Source organism: Meira miltonrushii (genome assembly GCF_003144205.1).
Source record: "Meira miltonrushii strain MCA 3882 unplaced genomic scaffold FA14scaffold_1, whole genome shotgun sequence".
Lineage (NCBI taxonomy): Eukaryota > Fungi > Basidiomycota > Exobasidiomycetes > Exobasidiales > Brachybasidiaceae > Meira > Meira miltonrushii.
The window spans coordinates 2726470-2746278 of record NW_020289943.1 but is presented as its reverse complement, the minus strand read 5'-3'; the positions used below and the strand labels follow the sequence as shown (position 1 = coordinate 2746278).

The 19809-nt window shown below is 43.7% G+C and overlaps 9 protein-coding genes across 9 annotated transcripts; 6 read left to right on the top strand and 3 right to left on the bottom strand.

The window, feature by feature from the left end:
• Positions 1-351: 351 nt before the first annotated feature.
• On the bottom strand, positions 352-2169 carry FA14DRAFT_176938 (uncharacterized protein; the record flags this gene model as incomplete). The annotated part of the gene is made up of 3 exons (XM_025500707.1): positions 352-1407; positions 1543-1831; positions 1901-2169. The coding sequence occupies 3 exons, from the start codon at positions 2167-2169 to the stop codon at positions 352-354; spliced, it is 1614 nt and encodes a 537-aa protein (XP_025357953.1).
• Positions 2170-4162: 1993 nt separating this feature from the next.
• FA14DRAFT_159597 (uncharacterized protein) lies at positions 4163-5481 on the top strand. Its single transcript, XM_025498287.1, has one exon. The coding sequence runs from the start codon at positions 4449-4451 to the stop codon at positions 5025-5027; it is 579 nt and encodes a 192-aa protein (XP_025357952.1). The 5' UTR covers positions 4163-4448; the 3' UTR covers positions 5028-5481.
• Positions 5482-5511: 30 nt separating this feature from the next.
• On the top strand, positions 5512-5962 carry FA14DRAFT_17098 (uncharacterized protein). Its single transcript, XM_025500303.1, has 2 exons — positions 5512-5791; positions 5853-5962. Exons 1-2 carry the CDS (start codon positions 5549-5551, stop codon positions 5919-5921), a joined length of 312 nt encoding a protein of 103 aa, XP_025357951.1. The 5' UTR covers positions 5512-5548; the 3' UTR covers positions 5922-5962.
• Positions 5911-6754, bottom strand: FA14DRAFT_17068 (membrane-associated proteins in eicosanoid and glutathione metabolism). The gene is made up of 2 exons (XM_025500287.1): positions 6500-6754; positions 5911-6440 (listed from the first exon to the last, which is right to left on the bottom strand). The coding sequence occupies exons 1-2, from the start codon at positions 6524-6526 to the stop codon at positions 6003-6005; spliced, it is 465 nt and encodes a 154-aa protein (XP_025357950.1). The 5' UTR covers positions 6527-6754; the 3' UTR covers positions 5911-6002.
• A 1051-nt stretch (positions 6755-7805) lies between these two features.
• Positions 7806-8609, top strand: FA14DRAFT_153012 (uncharacterized protein; the record flags this gene model as incomplete). The annotated part of the gene is made up of 1 exon (XM_025497570.1): positions 7806-8609. The coding sequence occupies one exon, from the start codon at positions 7806-7808 to the stop codon at positions 8607-8609; it is 804 nt and encodes a 267-aa protein (XP_025357949.1).
• A 518-nt stretch (positions 8610-9127) lies between these two features.
• Positions 9128-10286, top strand: FA14DRAFT_187720 (uncharacterized protein). The gene is made up of 2 exons (XM_025501621.1): positions 9128-9598; positions 9673-10286. Exons 1-2 carry the CDS (start codon positions 9487-9489, stop codon positions 10194-10196), a joined length of 636 nt encoding a protein of 211 aa, XP_025357948.1. The 5' UTR covers positions 9128-9486; the 3' UTR covers positions 10197-10286.
• Positions 10287-10641: 355 nt separating this feature from the next.
• FA14DRAFT_111142 (SFT2-domain-containing protein) lies at positions 10642-11139 on the top strand (the record flags this gene model as incomplete). Its single annotated transcript, XM_025495934.1, has 1 exon — positions 10642-11139. A coding segment is annotated over one exon (498 nt), but the record flags the coding sequence as incomplete, so codon positions are not given.
• Positions 11140-11304: 165 nt separating this feature from the next.
• FA14DRAFT_153009 (uncharacterized protein) lies at positions 11305-12930 on the bottom strand (the record flags this gene model as incomplete). Its single annotated transcript, XM_025497569.1, has 4 exons — positions 11305-11576; positions 11650-11815; positions 11877-12612; positions 12683-12930. 4 exons carry the CDS (start codon positions 12928-12930, stop codon positions 11305-11307), a joined length of 1422 nt encoding a protein of 473 aa, XP_025357946.1.
• A 737-nt stretch (positions 12931-13667) lies between these two features.
• FA14DRAFT_170442 (uncharacterized protein) lies at positions 13668-18884 on the top strand. The gene has a single exon (XM_025500278.1). The coding sequence runs from the start codon at positions 14074-14076 to the stop codon at positions 18760-18762; it is 4689 nt and encodes a 1562-aa protein (XP_025357945.1). The 5' UTR covers positions 13668-14073; the 3' UTR covers positions 18763-18884.
• The last annotated feature ends 925 nt before the right edge of the window (positions 18885-19809 follow it).

Below are 19809 nucleotides of genomic sequence, written 5' to 3'. Positions count from 1 at the left end.
ATGTAAGTTAAGCAGAGAAGATGAGTAATATAAATGAATACATGAATGACAAAACACGATTGTCTAAAAGAACCGCAAGGATAAATTGAGCTATTCACAATTTTGCGTGTAAAATGATTGCTTTTTCTTGTCGAAATCTATATCGAGAGTCGACATGGAACAAAAGTACAAAGTAAGATAAAAAGATGACAAAAGAATGGAAAGAAAGCATGCAATATGGAAATTATCAACCGCTTTATCCAATACCATCTTTGAAGAGAAGCGAATGGTGAAGAATGATTCAGTGCAACAAAGCAGTGAAAATATTCTGTAAATGTCCGTGAAAAAAGAAAAAGTTCCGAAGCCCAATGTTTAATTTGCAAGAGAAAGTACCCTTCTTGTATAATCTTGATCATCGCGAAGAGAGTTTGCACTTGCCCTGCTTCCTGCTCTTTGAAGACCGTCATTGTTTAATCGGTCATCAGATGCATGTGGTGGGCTATTGTTTGCTCCAGCAGGTCCTCCTTCAGGACTGCTGGGTTGATCAGAGAACACATTTGGAGACAGTAGATGATCTTCAGGTCCTTGTCCGCCAGTGTAAGGGTTTGGCATACCTGATGATCTGCGATGGTCTGATTCTCCTCCTGCCACTCCAGCCGCTCCTGCTGCTCCCGCGGCTCCTGCACCGGCAACAAACGGCATTCCTTCAGGGTTCATAGCATGACCTTGACCGTTCCAGCCTCCGTTATCGTAAGCATATTGATTTCCATACTCATCGGCCATGTAATGACCTTGGCTGTATGCGGCAGGATCGTGACCTTGACTTTGCGACATGTATTCGTGTCCTTGTGGGTTATCGTAGTAGTGTCCTTGCGATCCGGCACCGTTGTAGTAATCGTGATAAGCAGCAGCACCATATCCACCAGCTGCAGCGCCAGCACCGGCAGCAGCACCCATACCAGCATAGCCTGCACCAGAGAATTGACTGGGTTCGTATTCACCTTGAGAAGGATGATAGAAGTTTGAAGCACTTCCACTTGGTCCTTGACCGTAATTTTCTTCAATCATTTCTGGATCATCATCATCGAATGGAGTTCTCGTAGTTGCTGCTGCTGCAGAGGCTGCCATTGCAACATCTGCGTCCATCCTTTGAGCACGACGACGACGGTAGAACAACCATGCAAGTCCTGCTAAGATCAAAGCAGCAACAATACCGACTGCTGCAAAGGTTCCTCCTACCGCGCCCGAATTACTAAAGAATCCGTTGCTATTACTGCTACCTGATCCATCGTTCAATTGACCGTTCTGCGATGGATTTCCCGAAACGATTGCTGTTGAAGTGGATAATTGTCCACTGTTTGTCAGGGTCAATGTTGTTTGAGAAGAGGTTGCTGGTGGTGGTGTATATGTCGATGATGGCCTCTGCTGCTACAGAAAAGAAGAAGAAAAGAGCAAAAGTCAGTAAAGCAAGTTCAACAATTTGACGCAATACAAATACCCGGCTTTGGCAAGTAGGAATTGTTCATCGCTAAACACTTCCAAAAGCCGTAGCTTACAACTAACGGTTTCAATTTGAGAAGTAGGAGTGGTGGAAGTGGAAGTGGGAGAAGTGCGCTCGCGCTCAGACGTTCTAGACGTGGAACTTACGGTGGAGGTTGATGAGGGAGTGGTAGAAGTGGAAGTGGGAGTTGTTGAAGTGCTTGATGAAGATGAAGAAGAAGGCGTAGATGAACTACTTGTTGTGGTAGATGAAGAAGAAGAGGAGCTGGTGGTTGAGGTTCTTGAACTTGTGCTGCTTGATGTTGACGAGGAGCTACTTTCGCGCGTTGAAGAAGAGGTGGTAGATGAGGAACTGAAAGTAAGTATCGTTTTTATGAGCAAGCAAGAACCAACAAAGACTATAGAATGCATCAACACTTACCTCGCTGTTTGACCGGGAAGAAGACCGCCGATTATAGATCCAACACCACCGAGTATGCCGCCATTGTTATCGCCATTGTCATTGCCAGTATTTCCAGTATTTCCCGTATTTCCAGTATTTCCATTTTGACCGCCATTATTATCGCCGTTGCCATTGTTTCCATTTTGACCGCCAGTACCGCCATTGCCGAATTGACGTTTAGCCCAAGAATTGTCCCATTTGGTTGGATCGCCGCCATAAACATCATATCGTGGAGCGAGAGATGTCATTTTTGATGGGGAAGGAGAAAAGGGGAAAGTTGTTGTGAAGAGGTAGGATGTCAGTATCTCTATTGCCTTGCTACCGTATAATAAAGTCTAAAAGCCGATTGAAGACCATTGAGATAATGATGATCATCAAAATGGAGGGATGAGTGGAAATTCAAGTCCGCGCAATTGTTCTAATAATAATAATTTTGCCTCCTCTTTTCCAAAGTAACAGGTCAAGTGCACAATGAAGAAAAGGCGGCGCAAAAGAGAGAAAGAAAAACAATCGGATGGAGAACAAAAAGATGCACTAAAGCAGTGCCTTCTATGCAGCGCAATAAGCGGATCTTTTCGCGCGTTTGCAGTGAAAGAACTGAAAGGCGGCAAACAGAGTTGTGCTTTTAGCTTGTTTGTGTTTGTGCAAAATCACATCAGCTCATGATAGGGTTGCTTTGAATCTTGCAGTAGGAATTGACTGGAAGACGGCGAAGAGAGAGAAATAGCGACATGCACGCATACGTAAACGCGAGTAAATTGGCCGTACTTGCAGAGATGCAAAGAAGAAGAAGAAAAAAGGTGGTCTAGTGCCAAGCAAAAGCAAGCAAATTAGACCAGATCTCCGTCCCGGCAGGGCTGAAGGGCCGCCGCGTTTTGATTAGATGAAATAAAATATTCTCGATCAGGGGCTTTTCTTCAGAGGAAAGAAAAAAGCGCAGGGCACAGAAATAGTGCGTTTCCCTTCAACATTTGATCGCATTCATAGAATCATCCTTTTTGCGCGCAGGCAGGGTACACTCCAGACGATCACTGTATGCTTGTGGATGGGAAATCGACGGGAATCCGAAGAAAGAAGAAAAGAGACTGCTAGTATGCGCGCCCCTTCCAGAAGAGATTTGACAATCACTTCGCACAAATGACAATTTCAAAATCTCCAAATGATTTCAAGAGAAATGAATCAGGAACGTGACATTAGAAAATGTGCTTCACTTCCAGGAACATGATCAAAGTAGATTCGATCAAAAGTTCAAATGAAAGAGTGCAAATCGTGAATAAAGTCGGAGCGAATCGAACGAGTGATAGAAAGCGATGTGTCGATGTATGCGTGCGTACTTCTTGCTGATAACGATTCTGTAGCAGAACATTTCTTACTCACGTATATCAGTTCGAGAAGATGAGCTGCTCATTTTGAACGAATTTCTTTAGGGCGAGTGTGGTTAAAATGATGCAAGTTTGTCGATAGTAATAGTTGGGCAATTGCTATTGTCGAATTTGTTGATGCTTATAAGCAGATATAAATCGATAGTTGGATGAAAAAGCAAGAATGATTGCAACGGATATCGATTGATGGAGATGATGATGGTGGTCAATGTCACAACAACGACAACAGCCCGCTCCTATCATGCAATGCAGACCATCAAAAAGAAGGGAGGATGATGTCTCATGTACTGTATATCTTAACAATTACTTCGCACTTCCGTTTACACACACTTCCCAGGAGGCCAAAGATTTTCATGGCTTTTAATTCATTTTACTGCCTTGTCAAGCCATGATGCACGCGCATACAGTGTGTGTCTGCTTGCTGTGTGCGTAAAAAGAAGTTTTTCCCGCACGTACCTGAGTTAACACAGCATGCAAATCAAGTTGGGGGCCTGTCTCTATTGGTGAGACATAAAGTGCAGTCAGTACAAAGGAAGTGCATTTTATATAATCTGTCTTTTGATCATTACAACGATTATCCTTCCATTAGAAGTGAATCCATGTGTATCCCGAAGTAGTTCTTGTTATGATCTTCACTGCATGAATACAATGTCTTGTTCATTCTCATGATAGGAGAGCGTATTTGATTATAATCGGGCAATAAACGAGTATTGACGGGAATGCATTAAAAAGAACAATCTATCTTTCCCAATTCTTTCCTCGTTTACGCGCTAAAAAGAGGGAAGGGAGCCGCTGCTGCTTTACGCGGCGGCGGAAGAAGCAAAAGAGAGTGAGACTTTAATTTAAATTCCCGCTTTGGATTCCAGTAAAATCCACTAATACCTGCCTTTCCGGTGGTCTAGATCATCAGGGTTGTGAGTGAGTGACATGGGCCTTGCAATCAACCCTCCATCCATCCATCCCCTCATCATCAACTCCTAATATCATTTTAATAACATTCCCGTAGGAGGGCAATCTCAATTACGCCACAATATTCACCTCCTTTACCGTACCGACCTGCAATTCACTCGCTTTTTGTTAATTTTGCACGCTCATTTTTTTACTTCATTTAACCACCTATACCTTCTTCTTCAACATTCAAAAACATGACCGCAATCACAAACACACACAGACTATACAAACGAGACACCATCGCAGCCGACGGAACTCGTGATATCGGAGGAGGTGCGATTGCTGGAATAATCATTGGAATCGTGGTAGTTTGTGCAATTTTGGCCGGCTTACTTGCTTGGAGGCTATACACATACAGAACCAATCGTGATTTCTTTACCGGGAAATCAAATCTCAATTATGGAAGTGCGTCAATGTTAACTCCAGCAAAAGCAGGTCATATTCGAAGTACACGTGGTATACGTAAATTGAACGATGATACAGATTCAGTTTTGGAAATAGACGGAAACGATCATGCAACAGAGAATGTTGATTCAGGTGATTATAATAGTGAAAAACACCTTATCACATCTCAACGTGAACAACATCAAAAACTCACCCAAGCCGTCAATACAAATCAAGAAGAATGGGATCAACACGAACAACAAACAAAAGAACGTTATCCGTCCGAAACAAATCGTACTTCTTGGTGGGTACCTTCATTCGGCAGAGCGATCCCAAGAGAACAAGTTGAAGAGCATAACAACGTTCAAAGCGAAGTTATGCGACCTTAGATCGTGCGTGGTGGTGGAATATTGTACTTTTTTCGTCTTCTCAACTACCTCTCCTCCTCCTCACTTTTACTTTGCGGCAATTGCTTCTTCTTGTCGCGCTTTCGGTCCTTCAATGCTGCTCTCATTCAGCCCATCGCATCGCATTTTGCGCCCAATATATATCCCGTGATGGAACCAGTTTTTGTTCTTCTTTTATGTACATTATAGTTTTTTCTCTTGTTTATTTTTGCAATTCGACGCTTTTTGTAATATGCACACCTTGATACGCCGGATCTGCAATTCATGTCATGTGTAGTTATACGCAAGTGGTTGTACACGATGGCTGTGAGCGGTGATTGTGCTCCCGCGATGGCACCAAGCCCCATCCTGACCGAATAGGCCGACTTCCATCAACCGAACCGAATAGCAACGCATCTCGCTTAAACTTAAAAAAGTGGCTATGGAACGCTTTATATATATGTATATCGTATAGTGTTCAAACATCTTTCCCTTAGAAATGCAATGGATGAACTCGAGCCATCATGAATATTTCATTTTTTATTTGCTTGTTCATTGTCATTCTTTCATCTTTTGCTCAGTCTTTGCCGGATCGGGAAGATTCCTTACCCGCTCAAACCAATCAACAATCCTCCTCTAATGCATTACAGAAACGATCAAGAGGTACGAAACGAAAGACTAGATCACCTCCTCGTTCGCCATCGCCGCCAAACTTTAAGCCTTCATGTGAGGAAATTGTATGTTGGGAAAATAGCGATTGCGCGAATGTGAGTGGATGAAGTCCTGCAAAAAGGTGGCTTTGCTGATTTTCAACTTTTACTCATTTAGAATCGATATGGTGTCTCTTGCGGAACATGCAACAGCAATTCTCTCCTTTCGAGATGCAATGCTGCCTGACAAACAAAGTCAATGTACGATGGTTTATTCTCCATTAAATGTTATGTACATGATCTCAGCAATACAGATTGTGGATAACGATCAGAAATGGTAGCCTGTCTTTTGCAATAAGCCAAAGGTAGTATAAGCCGAAGTGAAGAACAAAGAGACCATACCCAAATAACTGATCAAAGAACCTGGAACGCGACCTTTTGGTTCACCTGAATTGTAACCAACGGTAAAGACGATTCTGCCAACGACATAAAGTAAACCCGAGATGGCAGCAACACGAGGATGTTGAACGCCAGCAATGAGTAAACTTGCATAAACTTGTGGAACGTTTTCCATTGTATTTTGATGTGCACGTTGAGCACAGTTGAATTTACGTGCTGATGGGTTTGCGGATTCTTCTTCTTTTGTTGCGTAGACTTGTGGATATTGAATCTTTGCTGCCTTGCGTGCACCTGAAACTAGCATTGATTGCCAAAATGTTAAGAATGGGATTGTGGCTGCTACACCGACTACCCAAGGGTAAGAAGCCTGTCGGAGGTGTTTTGTGTTAGTGTCATGCTGGATAGCAAAGATTAGGCTGTACTCACAGGTAAGTTGAGAGATAAGGTTGACATCGTGATAGATTGATTGCAAGGATGATGGATGTTGGAAATGAGTTGTTTCAGTTATAACCTTTTAACCTTTCCATGCATCGAAGACTCAGCCATTCCTCTTCCTTCTGCATGGCCCTAGCACCGGCTTCATAGAACGTTCACTTTCGGAGTTGTTTATGCAGTGTACCGCTTTTACAATGCGCCTTATTCATTAAAAGGAGAACAACATTAGAAGAACATAAAAGAACGGAATTCGGCTTTTACTTGCTTGCTTGCTGGCTGGCTGGCTCGGCTTTCTTCTTTGTGAACAAAGGGTACACTAATACACTAGCGCCGGACATTGGTTTTTATACCGGGTTGCCGCTTACATCATCATTACCCGGGCATTCTCCCTTGCCAGACGACTTAATATCAAGTCGACTTTGGGGAGCTCTTTCTTCCAGGATGATGGTTAGGAAGAGAAAGAGCTCAAATACTGTCAATCTCGTCGACATAGTTTAATTGACCATTTAAGCCCTAATAGATGATCTTGAACACGCTCCCTAAGCATCAATAGAATGACACCGCTAATCAGTGCTTTTCTAGTTGAAGTGTACCTCCCTTTAGTATTTCCATCTTCAAACCCGAGGGATAGGTCGATCATCAAATTGAACAATGAGAATGTGAGATACCTTATCAGACCATTATCGTACATACGCGTATTATTATTTGATCTTATCAGACAATGTCTGTGTATGTGCATGCACTTGCATTAAAATAGTCTGCTTGAGTAAGCGTATGAGGCAGTTCAACAGTCTGAAAGATGCGGAGAAAGAGTTACTGTATTCCCCTCTTCTGTCTTCGACCCTGAATGATTCGATCATTCAAAAATGTCAGATCATTCATTGATTGATCATCACAACTCTTATCATACAATTATCACCTGGTCAAACAAATAATAATCGCTTTGATCGGAAGTCAAATCTTGTATCAGATGGCAGGATAAACGTCGGAGCAAGACGCCCATTGCTTATGTTGGCGTTAACCATCTAAATACAAGGTACCTACCTCTGATTTCATCGCCATCACATCTCTCTCCCTTTTCATAATGCTGGCAATTTCACCTCCACTCCACCAAGATTTCCGGGCAAGAGCTCATCAACTTGAATGGCTTTGTTCGCCCGGAGATGGTTGGCGACAATATGCGCCTCCTCCTCCGCCCGTATTACCGGTAGCATTTCATTTTTTGGCACCGTTACTACTTCCAGAAGCATATGCTATCTCTCGACAAAGAGCGCCACAAGTTGTCGTACGACCAAAGATGGATGAACGATTGTATGGTAGCTTGGAAAAACTTCTGAAGTTGCCTACTGAGATCATGCAGGAAATCGTTGACTTTACTGTTGATCAAGGAATGGGAGGTGAGATGATCAACTCTTCACGCTATTTCCATAGCCTGGCTGTACCACGGTTTTATCGCTGCATTGAATTGAGAACGGCAAAGAGCGTTGCTATGCTCAATAACACACTGGAAAGAAGGCCAGAATTGGGATCGTACATCCGCGAATTGTCCTTTGGTGCACATCGTTTACCGTGGGATGAAGTTAGACGATTGGCAGAGCTATTAGGGGAGAATAACAGGAAGAACATTAAAGTGCTCAAGATCAAGATACCAGCGAGTGATCTGCCATTAGCATTACCAATCCTAAAGCTATTCTCCCCTAAATGCTTTGAATGGTCAACCTCTCCATGTTGGCAAATGAGACCTGCAAACCTATTTGTAGAAATGTTTGCAGGCTGGAATCGATTGGAAGAGCTAACGCTGGAGAACTTCAGATTTGATGAAACGTTGAACGTTTGTGTGGATCAATTACCGAATCTGCAACATCTTGCATTAAAAGGAAGAGGATCAGAACATTTACCGGTAGAAGTATTGTCTACTTTGATGAATGTGAACAGTAGAGAAAGTACAATCGTTTCGTTTGATCTGGAGATCGTTGATGCAAAGCGCCGATTACCGATCGAGATAGCAGATTGTTCAATGGAAAAACGTTCGACTTTGGAACAGGAATTGTCGAGATTGTACGTGGATCCAGAGGCTTTACGATGTATATCCTGGATCTAAAATGATGACTTGGAATAGCATATGTATACTATTAATAATGATGTTAAGCAGCATGTTGACAGAATATAGTGAGTGTACTGAGCTCCATTGAATCTTTTCACAGAGCTCTATATTGAGGCTAGTATGATGAAATCACATACTCGGCACTAATAGACGTAGCCATGCAAGCACGGTTATCAGAGTACCTGCTATCTATGCACACACGTGTAAGTAATTGATGATCATCTTCCCAAGTACTACAAGCTTGCGGACCGCTAGACTGAAGGGATGATTGATGCTGTGCTTTTATTAAAAGGCAGCATGTGTTCATTCATGCATGACAAGTTGTGCCTCCTTTTTGGGTGGGTGGGGGTGATGCATTGTTTTTAGCGTAAAAAAGTTTGACGCCAACATGCATAAAATAGTCTGTCTCTGACGGCGTTTCAACTTTTAAACAATGGGGATCCCGAGGTGATGGTGGCAATGTGACTGTACCAAAAGTTCAACTTTTTTAATTTGACACACTAAACGTCACAGCAGTTTGTATTCGATGAATATTAAACGCCGAGACAAGGATCGGCATAATGCCCTTTGTCTACAATGTTGGCGTAGAAACTGTTTTGTTTCTCCCGAAACAAAGGTAATCAAAATCCGTTAGCGTAAGATGTTCTCATTGTCACACGCTGTTCGTGCATAATGTCGGTACATCTGTATTTCTGTTTTACCGGAGAAACAGACATCCGCTGTCAATCTAGTATTCTATGAGGATAGACATGTGTGTGATGGATATATAAAGAGGGCTTTCCCTTTCTTTTGCAAGTGTTTTCGTCTTTATCCCCTCTTTTCTATCTTGAAAGAATTTGTTCTAATCAATACCCCATCCGCTACTACCGCAAAAATGCAACGTACACTTATCTTCGCACTTGTCTCCCTCATTGCAATGATGTCGGCTGTGACTGCATCCCCAATGCCAACTGCAGCACCTATGATTCGTCGTCAAGGTAGCGGTGGTGAGTGAAACTTCCGCTTGTTAGCTTTTAAAATGATCGTACTAATTATATCATCGATTCCTTCTCTACCCCAGCTCAAACCACCGCGCCATACACGAGCACAATTGACCCAAGTCAAGGATTGCACGGAAATGGATGCTCAGAAGGAAACGACAGTAACGTCGTAACCTGCTGTCCAGCCGGCTATCAAAATCAAAACATTAACGGTCAACAAAGTTGTGTGAAACTGGGTAGCAGTAGTGGCGGAAGTGATAGTGGTAATGATGCCCCGGTAGGACAAGGAAACGGATCGGATAACGGAAATGATTCGAACAATAGCGTTCCAACCGATAACGGAAATGATTCAGGAGAAGGAAATGATAGTAACAATCAAACGATCACTGGCGATGATAGTGGAGCTACAACGTACACCTCTGATGGAGGAGTGGTTGTTTCTAATTCTATCAATCAGGTCAATACATTCTCTAGCCATCAAGGTCAAAGCACAAGCATGAGCTCGAGCAATGGTAAATCTGGCTCGAATGGCGGATCGGTCGTACATGTTCCCGTCTCTCTGGTTTTGGCCGTGATCGGAGCAGTTGCTATTGGTGCATTCTAATGAATTTTCGAATGATTTTTATACGATGATGTCAGTATTTGCCACTTCATAATAGTCATACTCTATCAATGACATAATTTGACCAGTATCATGATCTCTGTTCTGTAGATGATGAGTTATAAGAGGAGAAGAAGTTGTCAAATGAATGCTGTTTCATATATGCCCCCCTTTCTTGTTGTCGCGTTACGCGTGTGTACAGTAGCGCGTTCAACCAACTCGACAGCAGCACAGCCAAAAAGCTTAATTTTTATTCCTTGTTAGGCAGGCGTAAATAGGAAAATGGGGGCGTAATAGGGAGAGAAAGAAGTGAAAGCCTTTGAGAGAGAGTGCAACACTTCTTGCTGTCATCATCATCACCTTTTTGATATACACTCACAGCACAAGACAACACAACCTCGCAGAGATGTCATCTTGGAATCCCTTTGGCTCGTCAGCCCAGACGGGCGCTTCTGGAGGTTCGGGACCATGGATGAACATTGAAACTTCACAAGTACGTGCAGCAGCAACGGGAGATTTGACGGGAGAACCAAGTGCATTTGAAACGTTTGGATTCAAATTTAGTAGACAAGAAAGATTGACTGGCTTTATTGCTTGTTTGGGTATTGGGTTTGTGTTGTCAATTGTTGGAACGATTATGCTCTTTATCGGTCTTACGAGCGTGTTTGCTGTGCTGTATTCGTTTGGAATTCTCATCTCTCTAATAGGGACTGGATTCTTGGTTGGTTTCTTTAGGCAATTGAAGCTGATGTTCAAGCCGGTTCGTATTGTGGCAACGCTGATCTTGATAGGTGCTTTCGTACTAGTATGGGTATTCGCTTTCGTCGTCAAGATTGCCGTCTTGGCACTAATATGCGTCGTCGTTCTTTATTTGGCATACATGTGGTACACGCTATCCTATATACCCTTCGCAAGAGACTTCGTCAAACGTATTTTCAGCCGATTCATCTGATCGAGGATCATCAAAAATGAACATCTAGATTTCGGTTCGATGTTTGTAACGTATATATACAAACTCTATGAAGCAGGATCGCGCTGGCGCCAAAAAATGTATTATAGTACAATGGATCTTGATTAGCACAACCATTTGGAGTCAATTGTGAAAGTGGAATCAAAGAGATGCAGAAGGAGCACTTTTTAACGGATGCCAAACGACAAAGCCACCTTGACCCAAATCTTTTGCCTCTACTTCACCTGCTCGTTCATCGCGGACAGGCATGCCCAAATCGGATTTATCGAAGCGATCAATGAATTGCAACCTGGACGCTCTGCTGAATACGGACAGCGTTTCTGCAGCTTGTGGTGCTTCGACTCCGGCGGCAGGCTTGAAGAATCGCGGCATGAGGAATGGGAAATCGCTGAAATCGGTATGTTTCGTTTTGGCTGTTGGGGTGGGGGGAAGAAGGCAATGTTAGCAAAATGGTGTGAAAGATGGCTTTCGTAAATGCAAACTCACTTATGGTCGCCAACCAGCCACGACCGGTTTGCTCGTTGGATTCATTCACCAGCTCTCGTAACCATCCGAAATGCTTTCGCCAGATGGTAAATCCTTCCGAATTGATGACGTACAATGGACGCTTTAACGGAGCACCTTCGCCAGCTTTTGGGATTGCTTCGAGCCACTGCAAGAGGACATGTGTGTCAGTTTTAGTCTCATCTACCTACTAAGGATGCACCACTCACAGGATCAAGAACAACAGCATGTGTAAATGGAGCTTTTTCGTCACGCAAAATCTCAATACTAGTCGCTCCTCCATACGAATGTCCTAATGCCCAAACGTTTTCCATGTCCAACCTTGATTTCCATTGTGATAATTTAGCTTGTTCGTTATCAAACGATCGTGTGCTGTCCTGTGCTAGTTGATCGCCATTACCTTCATTAAGTTGATGTAAGACATCTAAAGCTTCTAGCATTTCTATTTTACGTAGATTTACTTGAGATTTTCGCATATCCCAAACTGTTGTTTCTTCTCCGTTTTCTTTCTGATCGAATTCTAAATCGTCGAATTTCGTATAAAGTCTATCTTGTTCTATTATCTTTCCGTCGTCGTCTTTCTTTTTAACTTGTGTGTACGTTGCACTTCCATCTCTATGTTCTACCGAAGCAATGATCATACCATGACTTGCCAATTCTGACAAGTAAGACGAATATGTCGTTCGTGTACCTGCCATTCCATGACTGAACACGCCTACAGGGAACAAATCCGTATTTGGCTTGGCTGAAGGTGGCGCTGTATCTGCAGGCGATTCAATTTCCTGGTGGTCTGGAGTGAGAAGCGAGGGCGATTCTGTCGCTACAGGTCCGTCTGAGCCATAAGGAAGCTTTGCTTGGAATGGTAGGATGAATACGGCCGGATAGGCTAGATACCTTGATAGGTTTCCATACCTTAAAAGTCCTTCGATACTTTTCAGTCGAGGTCTGCAGAAGTGAGAGAGGGGGGAATCGGTCAGCTACAGTATAGTGTGATTATACACAATCTTATACATACTCATTAAGCCAGCTGAGAGGCTTTCCTAAGGCGGGCGAGGATAGCTTATCGCTCTTAACGCCTTCTTTCAAAGCAGTAGGATAAAAGAGTGTCACTAATGTTGTTTGAAACCCAAACGGGTCCACTTTGGATGGATCATTTTTATAACGAAAAGGTGATCTGATCAAATTCTTGGCAAACTTTCCTCCAGGAATTTCTAGGGTGAGAGTGGAAACAGCATAAGGTCCTTTTGGTGGCAAAAGAGACATTTTTGAAATGATGATCGTTGCAAGATAACTCTTGCAATTCCTCCACCGAATGAGAATAAATAGAGAAAAAAAGGCTCGGAACCGGTTAATAAATTAATAAGCGTGTTGCTATTTAACCGAGTTCCGATAATTCGGGAATTGATTACGCAAGCTTGTTGTGTACTTCTTTTCCTATCAATTGAATGACTGTCATGCAATATCGATTGATCATTACGGCAATCAAGTATAGATATATACATGTGGCTTCTTGATTAGGGACCACAAAATTAAGCTTTTTGAATGCAAAGTATTGAATCGCGCTGTAATAGTATTAGAATATCTGCATTGAAGCGTCCCTATAATCAACTATTTTTATAAAAAGTGCTACTAACAAAGGATAGAATCGACTATATATTGATTGTTTGCATAACGCTAAAAACTGAATCAAAACGGGAAATTAAAAAAGTAAAAGTGCAGTAATCCATGTATAGAACAAGAGCTGGGTGTAAATGTCACATCGGTAGGTTTTGTTGTTGTTTAGCGTATATTTGTTTTGTGATACAATTGTTAAACAACGCTAATTGCGTGCGTGTGTGCAATGCATCATGTCTCTCGTTTTTTATAATATATTATTAAGGCGCGGGCGCATGCATATTGAGTAGGATCTTGAAATCTTAATTTTTAAAAAGGCACAAGCTCACTCATCCGTTCCAACACACAGTGTGCATTTACCCGTTGTCTTTTTCTCTCTTTCTCACATAACTTCTCCGTCACATTTAATGCTGTCAACCTCTTAATCCTCTTCGTCATAATTCCATGACCGCCAAGTGATTGACCATCATTTCGGATCTTCTTGGCGGGCTTAGAAATTGTGAATTCTTTTTATAAGGCACAGGATCGGGGCATTGAATTCGACAAATTAAGGATATTATACGGGTGCTATCCCTTTCGCAAATCTACGCCGAATTATATCAAAACTTCATCCGCATTCAATCTTACTAGCTGGCTAGTGATCTTCTTTTCCAAAGAAGTATTCCAACACAATCAAACAGGACTCCATCCTGTCTACGAAGATAACATAAGCTGGAACGATAAAGTGGCTGCGATATACCTCATGCATTGTTACGAGCACGACTTTATTCATTCAGCTTGACGAATTCCATCATGAAGGATCCTTCAGGCTCGACAGGTAGACCTCTGCGGGAGCCAAGAAGTACGTTAAGCTTGCGAAATATATCTTCGCCCAGTCTTGTACCTTTCGACGCTTCATCTTCAAAGCCTGCAGCCGGAGCTGATGCATTTGACGTGATCGTTCAGGCCTCCAATCCTTCGCATCCTCAACATGCTGCTTGGGTTGAACGATATGGAGGGAGCATTCGAAATACTCGCAAAAGCCTTGATGGATCATCTACCTCCTACCAAGCTGCGCAATCGTCTACTTCACGACCTCCATCATTGCGAAGAAGCAGATCAAAAACCGCATCCAAAGTTGGCACTTCTCACACTTCAACAACTCCTAACGCCAAATCAAGACCTGCTCTGAACGATGTAATGATGGTACCTGATGCAAGTGTGTGGACGCTTTTGGCCAATCAAGGTGAGGCGACGGCTGAGTCTGAGCGATCACAGAATAGACGTCAAGCATCAGCCCTAGAGAAAAGTGCCGACGAGGCGAATGTCAACAAATCACACCGAGAAGGAAGTGGAAGGATACGAACATCGTCCCAAGATATCAGATCTGATGCGACAGTAGGTGCTTCCTCTGTCAAGACTTCCGCAACCGAACGGGGCCAGAGAAGAAAGCGAAAGAAGGAAAAAGGCAAAGGAAGGGCTGCCGCTCCACCAGTACCGCCTCCACGAACTACGAGTCATGCAGCATATCATGAGCAGGCGCAAGATGCTCTTTCTCCGAACGGTGGTGAAGGAGAGGCAAGTACATCTCCTACATCTCTTCCATATCTTTCTAAAGCTTCTTTCGATGCCAGCACCAGTCCGATCAATCTTTCACCAAGACTGGCAGATGACGCTCGCTTACGTCATGGAAACGATCGAATGGGTAGTATCGATGAGCGTAGAGTGGGTATTCAATCGCCATCGCTTCTATCGCCAATGTCTGCCAGTGCTTTCCCGCTGAGACAATCATCAGTAGATCCGGAACTACCTCAAGGCAGTCCAGCTTCGACAGCTTCTTCACCACCACCTACCCGTACGATGTTTGGCAACCTTACACATAGCTTGCCAGGCAGACGATCGGTTGATTTTCGTCTACCCGATGATGATGTGATGAAACTAAGGCAAGAGAGTGCCAAAACTCCACGAAAAGGTTTGAATGCAATCTTTTCTCCTCTTCGTGGTGCAGTAGCGGCGAGAAGGGCGGACAAACAAGCAGCAGCAGCAGCTCCTTTGCAATCGGAAGCCAAGAAGCCCTTACCTATCCTACGAGTTGCAACTCCGCCCCGTGCTTCTGTTGACATTCCGCAAAGAGCCGCACCTGTTCCACCGCCCCGTGCTTCGATTGACATTCTGCAAAGAACCGCACCTGTTCCGCCTCCTCGTTCGCCTCTACGTCGCTCGCCAAATATCCCACAGGAAGAGAACGGCCATACTGGTGAGACGCTGGCTGGTCAGGTGCAAGAAAGGAAAGAATCGCCACCAGTATTTGTGATCGGCAAAAATTCCGCACCAAACACACAAGTGACGTCGGGCAGTGGCATATCGCAGACTGCACCTGCAGTAAACGCGATTGTGCATGACGGGACCCCATCTGTTGTGAGATCTCAAGCAAAGGAATCTAGTACACCTTCTATGCAAACGACAAATTCAAGTGACACAACTGCACGATCTCAAAAGACATTTGTCTCGCTTCCCAAAAGTGCTTCACATGGCAGATCGTTCAGTATGGATACAGAAGATGGTCAAGAATTTCATGATGCGGTGAGCGATGAAGGTGGTCTTGGGTCGTCTGATGATGCAATGCCATCAAATACATCAGCAACGAAGAAAAGACGGTCTCGCCATAAAAGTATTGAGGATGTCAATGCTGCTCGTTTACAAGCTAAAGAAGCCGCTTTGAATGAACCACTTCCTGATTCAATCAAGCAAGGCGAAAGTACAGAATTTGACTTGAACGCTAGACATCGACGTGATAGCAGTGCTTCAGATGATATGATACCCCCAGCAAGTCGCAAGAATTCTCTAAGGCGAAAGGTAAGCAAAAAGCAAATTAAAACTCCTGCGACCAAGAAAGACGTGATTACATCGCCAATGCCAAATTCTCCTAGAGTTGAGCAACCGGACGACAGAGCGAACAAGCATCAATCACACAGACAGTCTGCTGCCACTATCACTAATTCAAATTCATCGAAAAAGGAAGCAGGGGCAGGTGTGGGAGAGCTTGATGGAAGGAGAAAGACCGTCACTCAATCTTCTGTGGATGAGGGAATCAGTCAGCCTTTCGTAAGCATTGACAGTGAGCAAGCGGTACCAAAAGAATTGCCGGAGATTCCAAATGCAGAATTCACTCCTACGCCAACAAGTCTGGAAAACGGGTTTCAGCAGCTCAATCTCGGCTTTTCAAAATCACAAAGTTCGCGTGATATTGCTGAGAGCTATAGAGCCTCTCATCGTAAAGCTGCAGAAAAGGCTAGTATAGACTACAAGCAACTTCCTCTGCCACCACCACCGCCTCCGTCATTGCCAAGTTCGCCAGTAGATGAAACTCTCAAGAGACAGATTGCACATCAAAGATCGTATTCTCGCATGATGAATCAGAGCCAATCCAGTAGCAACACCGGGAAGATCTCCGGTGTCTTTTCTAGAATGCGAAAGGACAAGACCCCAAGTTTCTCACATTTTCCTGGGTCTGATTCGCATAGCACATCGCTCAGTGGTAGCACATCACAGCTGAACCTCATTTCGCCCAGTCAATCCCCGGTACAGGATGATCGTAATAGTGGTGTTGGTTTGGGAATTGATACTGTATCAATGCAAAGTAGCAAAGGTACAAATACGTCCGATCAGCACTTTCCAAGCTCTCCATCTCCACAACAGCCAGTACGCTCACCTTCTGGTGAAAGTGGTTGGCGTAATCGTTTACCATCATTCTCAGCAAGTAGGGCTGCCAAAGCGCAAAAAGGCGAAAAGGGTAGAACCGACTCCAATCAACAGCAGCCGCCAGCGCCTCCACCTATTCCACGACAGCCATCGAGCAGCCAAATGCAGCGTCAACAGCTGCTATATGAAGCAGTGGCTCACAGTATGAGCGATAATTCGATGGTGCAAAAGACTGTTCCTCCTTCACCTACAATTCACAAGACTTTGAGTCCTGCTTTATTGAGGGAGGAAAGACATGAAGCTGATGAGGTTGGCAGCTTCATTGGATCGGAAGAGGCAGAAGAGGAACGTTTGGCGGATAGTAGACGAGGCACATGGAACTCTTTCAGTAATTTTGAGTTGGCACCCAACAAAGTATACGATGCCAGTGGTGAAATGAGCAATTCTTCTCAGCCACCAACGATTGACATTCAAGGTCCTTCGATACCCAAATCGAATACCACTCCTTCAAATCTGACTTCAGGATCCTTCTCTTCTCCAATCACGCCTCAAATCAATGAACCACCAAACTCTCGCTTGAGAGCGTCTAGGTCATTCTCACCCGATTTCATGAATCTTTCAATGACAGCTCGACGTCTGTCTCGCTCATCTTCCAATCCAAAGTTTCAAATGGTACCTCAAGCACTAGATTTATCGCCCGGGAAAGCCAACAATCTTCGTAGACACGAATCGCCTTCTGATGGCATGGAGTTTGAGCCTTACGATGATCGCACATCGCCTTTCTTGGGCAATAGCCCTGCCATTCACGACAATAATGGAAAAGAAGCCATCGGTTCTCTGTCTTTTCCTTCAAGTCCTGGTCAATTGTCAATTGGTGGAAATGGAAATGAGTCAAAGAGAAATCGCAATTTGAGTATTGGAAGTACACTGCTGGGCAATATCACAGGCGGCGGAAATAACAACGGCAATCCTTCCAATACCATCAAGCCAAGGTCGAGTTTTGCAATGGACAGAGATCGATCGCCAGTTGTAAATCAAGCCTGGGCAGATTTACCGCCTAGCCCTTCGCCTAGATCATCAGCTGTACGAAAATTCTTCGCTTCTGCTGCAAAGAGCCCTTTACGTCCTGGAAAGATTCGAACGACTTCCATCAATACGCTCATGTCTCCTGGAAGACCTTCTTTCCAAGCAGGAAGTCCGAATGATGTTGCATTCCCAGTCTCTCCTGCTTTGCCTTCTGGACAAAGTTCAATGTTTGCTGATGTATGGAAACAAGAGAGTCCAAGTCCCAGAACGAATGGGAATGCGCATGCTGGAATGCCGAGCGGATCAAGCTTTAATAGCACTTCAGGCTATCCTTTGACTCAATCTGCTTCTACATCCTCGTTGCAACAAGTATCTCAAGACTATTCTTCGCAAAGCAGTAGTCCGATCGCCCAATTAAGACAAGTAGGTATACCCCGTGGAATGCCATCGCAAAGTTTGCATTCTTCCACTTCTCTTAACGATAGCCTTCATAAAGAATGGATTGCGCATAATGGATCTTCTTCTGCTTTGAATGGAGGTGGTACAGGAGGATCTTCAATAAATGCCGAAAGTATTTATAGCAATCAATCTTCACGAAATATCACTTCACAAAGGATGATTGATTCATCACAACCTCAAATACAAGCAACAAACGAAGCTGACCTTCAAGCATTTGGCAGAATGTTACGTGAAAGTGCAAAAGAAGACGCTCAACGTGTTCGTCAAATCGCCAAAAGAAGTGTTTCGGCAAATAATACCCCTCGTTTACCATGATCTTTTTATTCTATCAAAACTTTGTACTTTTTTTCATCTCCCTTTTGTGAATTATCGAAGAAAAAATGCTATGGAAAAGGATCACGATTTTTTACTCATTGTGATGGCATTGCATTAAACCTGTTATATTAAAGATTGAATAGTTGATACAAAAAGCAAGGACCGCTTCGCATTGAAGTAAAAATGACATAAAAAATGCAGCGAAAGAGTGAATCTAGAAATATAAGTGAAGTTTTGCTCCTTGAATAAAATTCGATAAATGTAAAGGTACAGTGGAAAGTGAGAAACGCAAAGGGGTATATCGAACTTTCTCTTTGGCTCTTAGTGACCGTTTCTACGTCCAGCTTTGAAGCTCACTCCAACGTCATCGTCATCGATTCCCGAAACTGAATCACTTGCCTGAGATGATGATACCATACTGTGTCCTCTTAGCATGGCAGGTGCAGAAGGTTTGCGCATCTGAACGCTTTCATCTGTAGATGTTCCTTGTTGCTTTGATTGCGAATCGAGTTCACCTCTTTCTCCCTCATAATCGTGTGAAATCTCATCCGCATCGGCGAATCGATCATCGGACATGATTGTTAGATCTCCAGGTGCTACCTCTGGACCAGGAACGTATGAATGCGTAGCAGTGCCATTAGGCATCCGAATCGTTTTGTTTTGGTCAACCGTATCCACCTCGCCCGCTCGACGCAAGGAAGAGAGATCTTGCGTTTCAAGTGGGAGACCATGACCGAGAGAAGAATTATTTTCTGTAAGGGAACGCTCAAGGTTTGGTCTTCCATCCTTGGCGCCAGGTAATTGGAATCTGCCTTTGAAAGGAGGTTTGAAAACATTATAACCGCCTTCTACAGAGGGTGTTGGACTTTCATGCGTACGTGTGTTCTTTGTCTCGCTTGCAGATGAGCTATCGTGCTGATCAACGACATTGTCCATCTTCCAGCCATCACTTGTGCCGTGCCAAATTGGGCCAGCTAAATCACCCTTGCTTGACTCTCTTCGATGGATATCTGAATCATCATCAGAGATGTCCCAATCTACATCGTA